Genomic DNA, 13,989 nt, shown 5'->3' on the forward strand with positions numbered 1-13,989 from the left:
TATCATCCCTAAATGATTTGTGTATGGTTATTTAAAATTGCAATAAAAAGTATATTCAAATCTTGAATTTAAATGTTCAACTGTATATTTAGTATAAGTCTAAGGCAAATTGCCAAAGTACAGTACAGTATACTGTTCTTGGGAGGCCTCTAAGTAGATTATTTTCTTTTACTTTGACAGTATTTTTTTTTAAAGGTTTGAATGTACAAGACCAATGATTTTAACTAAAAAGAAACCAATTAAATGGATTCTCAGGGAAAAAAGCATAAATACAGTTTTTTTTTTTTTTAGAAGGCTTCCTAAATTCTAATTCATGGACTTTGGTTTAAAATTCTCTCAGCGGTTAAGAGCATCGACTGCTCTTCCGAAGGTTCTGAGTTCAAATCCCAGAACCACATGGTGGCTCACAACCATCTGTAATGAGATCTGATGCCCTCTTCTGGTGTGCCTGAAGACAGCTACAGTGTCATATAATACAGTACATATAATAAATAAATCTTTAAAAAATTCTCATTTGGAGACATAAACTGTATCTTTCAGAATAACTTGAATTTATTTATTTTTTTTCTTTCTTTCATTTTGACCAGGCTGGCCTCACACTAACAGAGACCTGCCTGCTTCTGCTTTCCAAGTGTGAGGATGCACCTGGCCCAGGCTTAAGTTTCTTTGCTAGCTTTTTACGTGTCTGTGAGGGGTTCACAGTAAGTCCCTGGACGGCATCTCTAGTGTGGAGTTGTGTTCTTCAGTTCAAGCGTATTGAGTGAAGACGAGAGGCGGTAGTAGTACTGTGGTCCTTTATGAGAATGAATGTCACCTAGCCAAGGTTTGACCTGAGGAATGATTGCCATATGCTCGGCCTAGGACGGATACTCTCTGAAGCCAATGCCATGGGTTTCCAATAAAGCAGTTCTAAATATTTTTTTTTACCATATACATACACAATTTTATGATTTTTCTTTCTTTTCTTTGAGACAGGGCTTCACTGTATAATGGCCCTGACTGTCTTGGAACAGGCGTTGAAGACCAGGCTGGCCTTGAACTCACTTGCCTCTGTCTCTCAAGTGCACCACCACTGTCCAGCTATACTAAGTTTTTGATTCATATAAAAGCATGTTATTTTGTCCACAATAAGACTTGAGGTAAAAACAAAACAAAACAAGAAAGCTTGTTGGTAATCTATTTTATGGCAGAATACACCAAACCAATAGACATTATTAGGCAATAGAAGATTAAGAAAACATTTTGTTATGGTAAAGTATTGGTCTGAATCCAGCTCTATGCTGCTAAAGTTGAAGACCGATGGTTCTCAACCTTCCTAACGATGTAACCTTTCAGTGCAGTTCCTCATGTTGTGGTTACCCCAACCTAAAATTATTTTGTTGCTGTTTCATAACTATAGTTTTGCTACTCTTATGATAAATATCTGATATGCCAGATATTTGACACATGGTCCCAAAGGGTTACAACCCACGCTGAGAACCACTGAGATAGACTGTATAAAGTCACTGCTACTATAGGAGTAGATAATTTTAATTTTGAAAATGAGAAATAATGAATTCTTTTAATTGGTGTGTTTAAAAAAGTCAGTCTATTCTATGATAGATTAATGTTTTAGATAGTTGTATGATATCTTAAGTATTTTAATTAAGCTTGTAAAGTCAAATGATTAGGAAAGAGAAGGGCCTGGGATCAGAAAATAGTTGCGTTAGCTTTTAAATATATTTTTCTCATTTAATGAGCACATAAATCCTTTCTTCAAAGATTCTTATAATTGCTCTGACTCATGGTGTAATAATAGTAGTACTGATAGTATTAATTTGCTCAGCACATAATTAGGTGCCACGCACTGTGGTAAGTACTACATGTGTATTAATTCAGACCCCCCCACACATGTCATAGTATTGTACTTTTATGTGTAGTGGACATATAAGAAAAGTGTTAGGACTGTTCTCCGTCTAACAGTGCTGGTTTACTAACCCCACCCCCAAGTGTGGTTATTCATGCCAAACATTGCTACTTACTGCTAAGTTAAACTATTTGAGGTGTAAATTGAACGCTTTGCTTATTTTTATTCCAATTACACAGTCACCCTAAACAAGATCTCTAATTTTGGTACGTAAGAGAAGGAGGAAGGCATGCCAGGTAATATTTGTCCAGTTCAGGAATATGATGCATCTTCCTAATGGTATTAGGAGTGAGGCAAAGTGGCTGGATAGATTCTTTCTTTTTTAAAAAAAATTTATTTATTGTATGTATATGAGTACTCAGTACACTGTCATGTTCTTCAGACACACCAGAAGAGGACGTTGGATCCCGTTACAGATGGTTGTGAGCCACCATGTTGTTGCTGGGAATTGAACTCGGCTGGATAGATTCTTAAAATTAGATTTTTTTTTGAAAGAATAAGCATTCTATACCTCCCTCGTGAAGAATGAATTTCTCTCAGAAGGCTTCCCCAAGTCTGTATGTGTCTCCTAACTATTGTCATGCTTTTCTCGTTGTCTTCATCTCTTCTGCAACTGCTGCCACTCTATAAAGACTTACAGTTGATCATTGTCCTGCCTTCAGATATGGCCAAGATCCTGATTTTTTTTTCTTTTTTTTTATTAGGTATTTTCCTCATTTACATTTCCAGTGCTATCCCAAAAGTCCCCCATACCCCCCCCCCCCACTCCCCTACCCACCCACTCCCATTCTTTTGGCCCTGGCATTCCCCTGTACTGGGGCATATAAAGTTTGCAAGTCCAATGGGCCTCTCTTTCCAGTGATGGCCAACTAGGCCATCTTTTGATACATATGCAGCTAGAGTCAAGAGCTCCGGGGTACTGGTTAGTTCATATTGTTGTTCCACCTATAGGGTTGCAGATCCCTTTAGCTCCTTGGGTACTTTCTCTAGCTCCTCCATTGGGGGCCCTGTGATCCATCCAATAGCTGACTGTGAGCATCCACTTCTGTGTTTCCTAGGCCCCGGCATTGTCTCACTAGAGACAGCTATATCAGGGTCCTATCAGCACAATCTTGCTAGTGTATGCAATGGTGTAGCGTTTGGAGGCTGATTATGGGATGGATCCCTGGATATGGCAGTCTCTAGATGGTCCATCCTTTTGTCTCAGCTCCAAACTTTGTCTCTGTAACTCCTTCCATGGGCTGATATTATTATAGCTATTATACTGTAATAAACAAAAAATTAGGGTTTTCTTGTTTTGCATTGTTAAAGGGGGCTTTAAATTTTTTGGTAAGCTCTGATATAAAGATACTGCTAAGTACTTAACCTGGTGTATGAGGCCTTTCCAGTCTCCTTTATTCTGTACCTAATACTCTGCCACTCTGGAACACTTTTGATATAATGCCTTTCTGCTTTCTGTGTTATTCCCTAGACCCCTTCCTTTCTCCAGCTTCCAAATACATTCTCCATCCAAAGTCATGGGGGTTAGAGGACAGAATATGTTTACAGCATGTTGTAGCTTATGGTTATTTATGACGTGATCAGATCTTAGTTCTTTGTCCTAACTTTCAAACTTTCTTGTAATTAGATCTTTGTCTCACGTTTAACCCTTGAGGTGTTGCCTATAGATCAAGGACAATTAATTAATGATAATAAAGCAGTGAAGTATATAGCCTTACATGTGCAAATTGTAAATGTGTGCCTTAATGAAGTTACAAAGTGAAGTTGAACATCATCTTTTATAAATGTTCAATTGTGAAAAGATCCTATGAGTGGTGCGAGTCAGTAGGGCTTGGCAAAACAACCTTGTAGAATTGATTATTCTGGTAGCCTTCAAAGGGTGCAGAGGGTCTCTATTTTCAAAAGCTTGACGCCAAGGTAGGATATGAATTTGTTCATTCAATGCTATTCTACAGCTTGTAAACTGTAAATGCATTTGGTCTTTCTCATGATCACCTGGATTATAATAGGCTAGACAAAGTAACACGGTGCTATTCTGTTTTGATGAAGCTATAAGTTAGTTCCAGTCTTCCATACTTGTACTGATTCCCAAGTTATTTTAAAATGATTGCACTCCTTATGCTGATTTTCTTCTTAGAAAGCTAAGTCTGTCTGCTGGGTATGGAGTCTCATACTTGTAATCTCTTCACTTAGGAAACTGAAGCAAAAGGATAACTTTGAGTATCTCCACTCTACCTCCCCTCCCCCCTCTCCCCTCTAGGCTACCTATGGAATTCTAGGATATTTGTTAAAGATCAGGGAATGATGTGATTTCAGAGGGGATGTAGGAAGATCATCCTATATAAGAACCTGTCTCAAAAGAAGAAAAAGAAAATTCAATCTGTCAACCAGTGTGTTATTACTTAAAGCATGCGGCTTTGAAAGTAAAAAGTGAGGGAACTGAAGTATGAAAATGATATCAGCTAGGTAGCTGCCCTTGGTACTAATAAATGGTGATACTTAACAGTTTCTAGAGAGCAGTAGAATAGTTGCATGGGAAATGTGCCAGTGGTGGCACCACTGATAAAAATGCCTCTCTTCTTTTTGTGACTGGCTTCTTTCATGTTTTCAAGGGTTATCCATATTGTACCATGTCTCAGTACATTTCTTTATGTCAGATGATAGTCCATTGTGTGGATATACTGAATATTTGAGCTAAATCTGTGTGGATCTGAAGTTCATGCTGTTGCTACCATGTCATGTAAATTATTATGTATGTGTTGCTAGATGAGGAGGTTCTTGGGGAAATGTCTTTTTACTCTTGATAATAGTGTTCTGAGTGCTTTGTTAATAATAAACATTCATTCGGTGCATTGATGTGTAGGTAGTAAAATGAAGTCTTTGTTGCTTTTTCTAGTTCATAGTATTGTTGAAAATAACATTCTATGTGAATATAGAAAACCCAAGCATGTTTTCCTCATTTCTAGGAAGAAGAAGCAGGAAGGATAAAGGATTGCTGGGACAACCAAGAAGTTCCTGCACTGTCTACATGTAGCAATGCCAATATCTTCCGAAGGATAAATGCCATTTTGGATGATTCACTGGACTTCAGTAAAGTCTGCACAACACCTATAAATCGAGGAATTCATGATCAGTTGCCAGGTAACGTGAGATTTGAAAATCAGATGCACAGGGCTTGTACAGAACTGCAGCTAAGTAGTGCATGCTAGAGGGCTTATTGGGGGGCCTGTGAAGAGCACACTGAGTCGCTGGCAGTATTTGCCCATTTCATGGTTTGTATTATGGATTGGATCACCTCATGTGTGGAGACTGCCTGTAGTTACAGAATAATCTGTTTTGTGTGATGGACAGGAAGAGTTGAATTAAAAAGACTGAAAGTAGAAGTATTGGTGTGTGCAGTGAAGTGACTGGGAGTAAGTGCAGACATGTAATTCTAGCTCTTGGGAGAGGGAGACGAGGAGAAATGTCAATTTGGGGACAGCCTGGGCTACGTACTCATTTCAGGGTTAGCATAAGATAACTAGCAAGATCTTGTTTTTGAAATACAAAACATAACCACCAATTGTTAGTCAAGGTTCTAGCCCCAATACCACAAAGGAATATAATGTAAATCATATTGTTAAAGATTTTTGGTAGCTGTTTACATTGTGGGGCTGAAGAGATGGCTCAGTTGTTAAGAGTATTTCCTGCTTTTGCAGTGGACCTGAGTTTGTTTCTCGGACAAGCATCAAGTGGCTCACAACACTGGTAACTGCAGTTCCAGGCAATTTGATACCCTATCGGTCCCTCAGGGCACTAGTCACGTACATGGTACATATATTTAGGCACTCACATATACACATAAAAATAATTTTTTTTAAAAAGTTAGGGTTGAAATAAATTTGATACTTAGTTCAACTTATATAAAATACTGTCTTGTCAACATATAATCAACATAAAAATATACTAGTAAGCTGTATTCTGTCTTTATCACTATCTTATTCCTCTGAGCACAGGGTCTTTCACTGAAATTGGAGCTCACTGTTTCTTGGTGTCCCTACCCCAAGCTTTCTGCTAGACTGGTAGCTAGCAAAACCCAACAATTCTGTTTCCACCATTCCCTGGTACTGACATTATAGGCACATATGGCCACCTATAGGTTCTTATATGAGTGCTGTGGGTCTGAACTGAGGTTTTCATGCCTATGTCGCAAGCCCCTTTACCCACCAAACTATCTCCCTAACTCAGCTCTTAGTACTAAGCCTTGAGAATGAAGTAAATTTGTCATAATGTGCTAGTTATATTTCAAATACTCAGTAACTACTTGTGACTGGTAACAACTGTGTTAGATGGCAGTCTTTAAACCATGAATGCAGGTCCACAGGCATGTCGTTTTCCCATAGGTAGCAACTACTGATTAGTAAGGGATGGGGAAGCTTCTGAAGATAACCCTTGCCAAGAAATCATGTGTACCTTGACAGTGTTTCATAGTCTTCTCTGGGAGTTGCAACATGCTTTAAGAATGTTGATGTAATGTTTTGCTTCGGTCATTTTAGAAGAAAGATTACATTTTTAATTTTTTTAGAATGGGCTGTGAAAAAAAAAAAGCAACAGATTTCCCAGAATGACTGGCAAGTACTGTTCTTTAGTTATATAATCTGTGATTTAACTTTTTAAATTTAGTGTTGGAAATAATTCCCACGAAGATGTAGGGCCCATGAACATTAAGTAGCTAAACATTTGGAGGAAAACTAAGAATAAAACTGAAGGGTCTGTGATGGCTCAGCAGTTAAGAGCACTTACTGCCTCCCAGCACTCGCATGGTGGTTCACAATAACCTCCAACACAGTTCCAGCAGTTTACAAAGCCTTTATCTGACTTCCATAAGCACTACACCCATGATGCTTGTACTCGGGCATGCACAAATATACATAAAATAAGATAAACAATTTAAAAAGAATAAAATTGGAGCTGGGTGTGGTAGTGACCACCTATAATCTCAACTCTTGGGAAGCTACATAGGGGTATTGTCATGAGTGCAGGGCTAGCCTGAGCTACTGAGTGAGGCCCTGTCTCAAATACAAAGACAGAAAGCTACGTTGGCCTGTGGTGTCGGTAGAATTTGTTTCTGATGAACTGCACAGGAAGGTAAGTGAGGTACATTTGACAGTCTGGATGTTTGACGCTATCAACTTCTGAAAGTACATAAACATATAAAGATGAGATAACTAAACTCTATTAGCTTACAGTGAATTAAAAATTCATGAAGGTTCCTTAGTTTCTAATACATGTTCTGTTACTCTTTGAGAAAACTATATGATTATATTTTCTGCTAAGACTTGGGATAAGAATATAGCTTAATGGTAGAGTGTGTGCTTAGTATAACCATGGCCTTGGGATTGATTTCTAATTGAAAATAATAATAATAATAATAAAGACCATCAATAGTGGCTTAACCTCAGTGAGTTGCTTCAGTCGAGCATAAAATATTTTTGATTGATAATTTTTTCAATTGGTGCAAGATTGTTGAATTGTCTTTATAGAGTGTTAGTTCCAAAGCCACAAAGGTAATACACATTTTGTTTCAAAAGATTCCTAAAAACGAAATCAAACATTCCCATAGCATTCCTATATTCATTGTAAATGGTATTGTGGCATTTTCATACAAGTAAATGTTATATATTGGGCATATTTCCTTTCATCGCCTCTCCTTGCCTTTTCTTTCTCCCAGTTAGTTCTTTTCATCCCCTTCGATAGTTTATGTCCTATATATGTACATAATATTTATGTATCGGTATATGATCTAGGGTCTGTAATATGAAATAGAAGATTTGTCTTGTTGAGACTAGATTAACTCACATAATATGTTTATCTTCGGTTGCATCATTTCCTGCAAACAACCTAACTTCATTCTTTATGACTGAAAAAAATGAAATTGTGTTTGTTTGGTTTATGTATGCTTGCCCAAGGAGTGGCACTATTAGGAGGTGTAGCCTTGTTGGAGTAGGTGTGGCCTTGTTGGAGTAGGTGTGGCCTTGTTAGAGTAGGTGTGTCACTGTGGGCATGGGCTTTAATACCCTCATCCTAGCTACATGGAAGCCATTATTCTTCTAGTAGTCTTCATGTGAAGATGTAGAACTCTCAGCTCCCCCTGTACCATGTCTGCCCGAACACTGCCATGTTCCCATCTTGATGATAATGGACTGAACCTCTAAACTTGTAAGCCAGCCCTAATTAAATGTTGTCTTCATAAGAGTTATAAGAGGACTATGTAGACCAGGCTAGCCTAAAACTCACAAAGCTCTTCCTGCTTCTGCCTCTTGTGTGCTGGGATTAAACGTGAACAGCAGCATACACAGCCTTTTTATTCCGTTTAAAAGTTTTATTTGACTGTGGGAGTGAGTGCTCACAAAAGCCACACACATGTGAAAGTCGGGGGACAACCTGTGGGCGTCGTCAGACTTAACAGGAAGCACCTTTACCTGCGGAAGCACCTTACTGGCCCTGCTCTTCGGATGCTTTCATTTAATGCCCACAACCAAGGAAAAGCAGAATTTTAGAATGCTCTTGAGTCCTACCTATGAAAACAATATAATATGAAAACATCATCCCAGAGAACATAGTTTATTCTTATTGAACCACAGCAGTGCAAACTAGACATGCACTGATGATAAATCGGGGATTCCAAAGTCTGAGAGTTTAAGCTACTTGGGAATCATTATATTAGAAGTACAGATGAAGCTGGGCAGGAGCACACACCTCTAAAGCCAGCACTAGGTGGGGCAGCAGGGGCAGGAAAATCAGGAGGTCAGGGCCAGCCCCACGCCCCACATAGTTAAGTTCCAGGCCAGCCTGGGCTTCATGAAACCCTGTCCAAAAAAAAAAAAAAAAAAAGTTGTAAGAGTTGCCTTGGTCGTGGTGACTGTTCATAGCAGTAAAGCCCTAAGACAGTAAAGCCACCTCCTTGTCCATTTGTCTGCTGTTAGACACCTGAGTTGGTTCTCCCAACTTTGCTGGTGTGAGCAATGTTACAATAAACATTGTGCAGTGTTGACACAGAAGCCTTTGGGTAAGTACACAGGAGAAATACAACTGGGTCATGTGGTAAACTTTTCTTTGTATGTGGTTTTTTTTTGTTGTTGTTTTGTTTTGTTTTTTTGTTGTTTTGTTTTTTAAGGAACCTTCATATTGATTTCCATGGTAGCAGCATTATTTGATATTCTTAACATATAAGTGGTTACCTTTTGTCCACATTCTACTTAGTATTTGTTGTTGATGTGTTTGTGTGTGTGTGTGTGTGTATACACCATGAAGTTCAGGAGTTCATGGCTGCCAGAAGTGTTGGCTCCTCTGGAGCTGAAGCTAGTGATGTAGTTGTGAGCTGCCATATGTGGGTGCTGGGAAACAAATTCTGGTCTTTATAGTAAGAGCAATAAGCGCTTTTAACCCAAGAGCTATCTTAGGACATTGTTTTATTTTCTTCCCTCTCTCCTTCTTGTCTTTTGGAGTAGGAGATGAGGTCTTAGATAGATAGCCTTACCTTGGCTGGCCTGGAATTTGCTATTTAGAACTCAGACTCAGGAGCTCTGCCTACCTCTGCTTCCTGGGTGCTGGAATTGAAGGTATGCACCCCCTGCTTCCCCTGTTTGTTTTTTTAATGACTGTTCTGACTGGAGTGGGGTGGATTGTAAAGCTAGTTTAACTGCAATTCTCAATAGATAGTGGCCACTAGTATTTTTTATATTTTTGAATTTTGCTTCATTTTTGAGAACAATCAATTCATTAACCCATTTAAAAAATATTCTAGAGTCCCTCCCTCCATTCTCCCTCCCCAGATATTAAAAAAAAAAACAATGTCCTAGAGTTAACTCTCTGTCTTATGTGTAGCTAGCAAAGATTTTCTCCCATTCTGTAGGCTCTCTATTCATTTGGTTAACTGTTTCCTTGCTATACAGAAACTTTTCAGATTTAATGGGATCCCAGTTGTCAATATTTTTGAGCAACTGGAATCCTATCCAGAGCGTCCTTGCTCTTTGTGTATATCTTGTAGGGTTTTCTCTGCTTTCCATTAGCCCTTTCAGAGTTTCTGGTTCATTTGTTCCGGTCTTTGATCTATTCGGAATAGATTTTTTTATACAAGGCAAGGTGCTTGGATCTAATTCCATTCTTTCTACATGCGAGTATCCAGTTTTTCTAGCATTATTTGTTGAAGAGGCTGTCTTTTTTTTTTTTTTCTGATGTATATTTTTGGTATCTGTTAAAAATCACCTGGATGTAGTTCTGTGGACTTATAGCTGGGTCCTCATTTGTAGTTCATTGATCTATATGTCTACTTTTGTACAATGTAATGCTGTTTTTGTTACCACAGCTAAGTAGTATAACCTGAAATCAGGTATAATGTTAATTTAGGATTATTGTCTTGCTCAGGATTGCTTTATATTTGTACTCTTCTCTGATTCTATATGAATTTAAAATATTTTACCAATTTCTGTTACAGTGACATTAAAATTTTGATGGGAATTGTATTGAATCTGTTAGTAGTATAGCCATTTTTCACAGTATTACTTCAAAAAAATTTTTTTTGATCTTAGCCATTCTGACTGGTATGAGGTGGAATCTCAGGGTTGTTTTGATTTGCATTTCCCCGATGATTAAGGATGCTGAACATTTTTTTCAGGTGCTTCTCAGCCATTTGGTATTCCTCAGTTGAGAATTCTTTGTTTAGCTCTGTACCCCATTTTTAATAGGGTTATTTGATTTTCTGGAGTCCATCTTCTTGAGTTCTTTATATATATTGGATATTAGTCCCCTATCTGCTTTAGGATTGGTAAAGATCCTTTCTCAATCTGTTGGTGGCCTTTTTGTCATATTGACAGTGTCTTTTGCCTTACAGAAGCTTTGCAATTTTATGAGGTCCCATTTGTCGATTCTCAATCTTACAGCACAAGCCATTGCTGTTCTGTTCAGGAATTTTTTTCCCCTGTGCCCATATCTTTGAGGCTTTCCCCCACTTTCTCCTCTAAGTTTCAGTGTCTCTGGTTTTATGTGTAGTTCCTTGATCCACTTAGACTTGAGCTTTGTACAAGGAGATAAGAATGGATCATGAGCCGGGCGTGGTGGCGCACGCCTTTAATCCCAGCACTTGGGAGGCAGAGGCAGGCGGATTTCTGAGTTTGAGGCCAGCCCGGTCTACAAAGTGAGTTCCAGGACAGCCAGAGCTATACAGAGAAACCCTGTCTTGTGAGGCTATGCCAGTGCCTGGCAAATACAGAAGTGGATGCTCACAGTCATCTATTGGATGAAACACAGGGCCCCTAATGAAGGAGCTAGAGAAAGTACCCAAGGAGGTAAAGGGGTCTGCAACCCTATAGGAGGAGCAACAATATGAATTAACCAGTACCCCCCCCCCCCACGCCCCAGAGCTGTATCTCTAGTTGCATTTGTAGCAGAGGATGGCCTAGTCAGCCATCAATGGGAAGAGAGGCCCTTGGTCTTGCAAAGGTCATATGCCCCATTACAGGGGAATGCCAGGGCCAGGAAGCGGGAGTGGGTGGGTTGGGGAGCAGGGAGGGGGAAGGGCATAGGGAGCTTTGGGGATAGCTTTTGAAATGTAAATGAAGAAAACATCTAATAAAAAAGAAAATGAAAAAAAATTTTTTTTTACAATTCATGAGCATCATTTCAAAAGCTGTTTTACCTTTATGCTTAGATTTGAAACCCATCTGGAATTTAGTTTTGTGTAAGATTAGCGAGTTAAGATTCATTTTGTTTTTGTGTTGATACTCAGTTGACCCAGCACCGTGTGTGTGTGTGTGTGTGTGTGTGTGTGTGTGTGTGTGTGTTTTATTGGGAATTGAAATGAAGGCCTTACCTGTATTGCTGAGTAAGTGAATTATCAATGGACTATATCCACTTGGTGTGTGTTTATATTTATATATATATATGTATATGTATATGTATATGTATATGTATATGTATATGTATATGTATATGTATATGTATATGTATATGTATATGTATGTATATGTATGTATATGTATGTATATGTATGTATATGTATGTATATGTATGTATGTAATGTTACATGTATGTATGTATGTATTGGCTTATATTTTTTAAAACCTACTTCAATAAGTATACTTAAATGCTTTAACCTCTCTTCTAGTCCACCACCCACCAAAAACAGTTTAAAAAAAGGTTAATAGGGCAAAAAATGTGGACCTGTTTAAAAATAGTTTTTATAGAGCAAATCCAATCTGTGTTGTCAGGATGTCAGCAGTTCAGTTCATACAAACCAGCAGTGGTGGCTTGATCCATTTGCAGACACCGTTTACAAATCAGCAGCAACAGTTCTAGCCAGACAAAACCCGGAGGCTCTGACAATTGGCCCAAGTCCGTGAAAGCAGCAAGAAGTCACCAAACACCACCAAAAGTTCTTTGATGCGTTTTTCTTTATAAAGTCTCTGCAAATGATGAACAACAAAAAATGACATGACAAATACAGTCTTCTTTCAGTGAAGACTAGTGGCAGCACAGCACAGTGATGACCAGCAAAAAATGACAAGGCAAACCAATACCACACAACATTGTCCACTGTCTTGTTGGGTTGTAAATGTACCCTTTCCAAAGATCACATGTCCTCTTAAGCATCCATGCTAGCAACACATCATATGCTCTTTTTCCAGGCTATTTACAGAAAAACACCAAGTGTCTATTCTCAGCAAAACATCTTCCCAAGTGTCTGCTTAAGCAAAAACATCCTCACAAAAAAACAGTTTCAAAAAAAAAAAAAAAATCACATGACACAACTGAGTCTCCAAGAAAACCCAGAATTTCCACCAGTTATGTGTACGTATACATATGTGTTATGTGTGTGTATTACATATGTACACACACATAGTCTTATGTAGACACAAGGAATAGTCTTGTTGCATAGTTGACCATTGGCTTGAATATTGTTTAGTTAGAAATACTCTGTTCTTGGGTGGGTGATGGCTCAGCTTTGCTGTCATTCCTGATGGTGTGAGTTTGACCTCCTGAGTCCACATAGTGGAAGAATCAGTTCCTTGCAAGGAGTCTCCTGACCACCACATGTGCACCATGGTGTATGTGCAACCCCCACGCCCCACATATACACAATTTATGAAAAGAAATAACTATTTGTATGTAATAGTGGCTTGTCACCTCTGAAACCTTTTTCTCACTTGCTCCTGCCTCTCACATTTCTACCATCTGTGTGGCTTTGGGAAGGAGTTAGGTCCTTTGCTCTTTCTGTTTGTGGATATAGTCTAAAAATGGGGAAGAGAGGAAGAGGAATAGTTTAGAAAAGAAATCTCAGCCCATTTCAAAGTAAGTTTTGCACAAAATAGAGGTACAAATTCTGACCCAGGTGACCTGAAACAAATCCTGGCTCTGCTGCTTGTTTGCTTTGACTATGGCCAACTCTGAGATTAGGCCTGGAGCAGTAACAGTACTCACTATGGGAGTTTATGAAACTTGGATGTTGGTGTTGAGTATGTTGACATTTAGTAGTTTTGGCTGATAACACATTGGTGCTATAAACATTGTTGTGTATGAAGCCTTATAGACAAATTGTCAAGGGTCTACATTCTGGTAAAGAATATTTATGTATGGGAATCTATTAAATGAACAACACGAAAATTCCTCTAAAAGAAGTTGGGCCAGTTTTCATCCCCACCAGAAGGGTATAAACCTATTCCCGCTGCTCGACATCCTTGTCTAGTACTCTTTTTCAAGCTGCTATTTTTGTGGAGTGTAATAATACCATATATGGATTGTTTGTTTGTTCTTTGTTTTTGAGGCAGGGTCTCAGGTAGCCATTGCTCTACCTCAGCTTCTGAAGTGCTAGGATTATAGGCATACACCACCAACATAGCTACATATGGTTTTAATTTTGTATTTTTCTGATTGCTGCTTCGGTTGGACATCTTCAGATTTTTCTACTGTACCATTTTTCCTACTCTGTACCATGTTTGTGCAGTCCTTATGCACTCTTACTGGGAAACTAAGTTGTGTAGGCATTCTAATCGATTCTGGAGTGAACTTGTATGCAGTTACTCTTCCAGTCTTTGGCTAATGTCTCA

General features: G+C 38.7%; 1 protein-coding gene across 5 annotated transcripts in view; it reads left to right on the forward strand.

The window, feature by feature from the left end:
* Nucleotides 1-13,989, forward strand: part of Cpeb1 (cytoplasmic polyadenylation element binding protein 1) — a 103,136-nt gene that overhangs the window by 13,910 nt on the left and 75,237 nt on the right. For all 5 annotated transcript variants that reach the window (XM_029479982.2, XM_085841597.1, XM_085841596.1 and 2 more), the window contains exon 2: nucleotides 4,873-5,047. In XM_029479982.2, the coding sequence (XP_029335842.2) occupies nucleotides 4,873-5,047 (175 nt within the window). The remainder of the gene's footprint in view (nucleotides 1-4,872; nucleotides 5,048-13,989) is intronic.

Source organism: Mus caroli, unplaced genomic scaffold (genome assembly GCF_978045245.1).
Source record: "Mus caroli unplaced genomic scaffold, Mus_caroli_1 scaffold_8, whole genome shotgun sequence".
Lineage (NCBI taxonomy): Eukaryota > Metazoa > Chordata > Mammalia > Rodentia > Muridae > Mus > Mus caroli.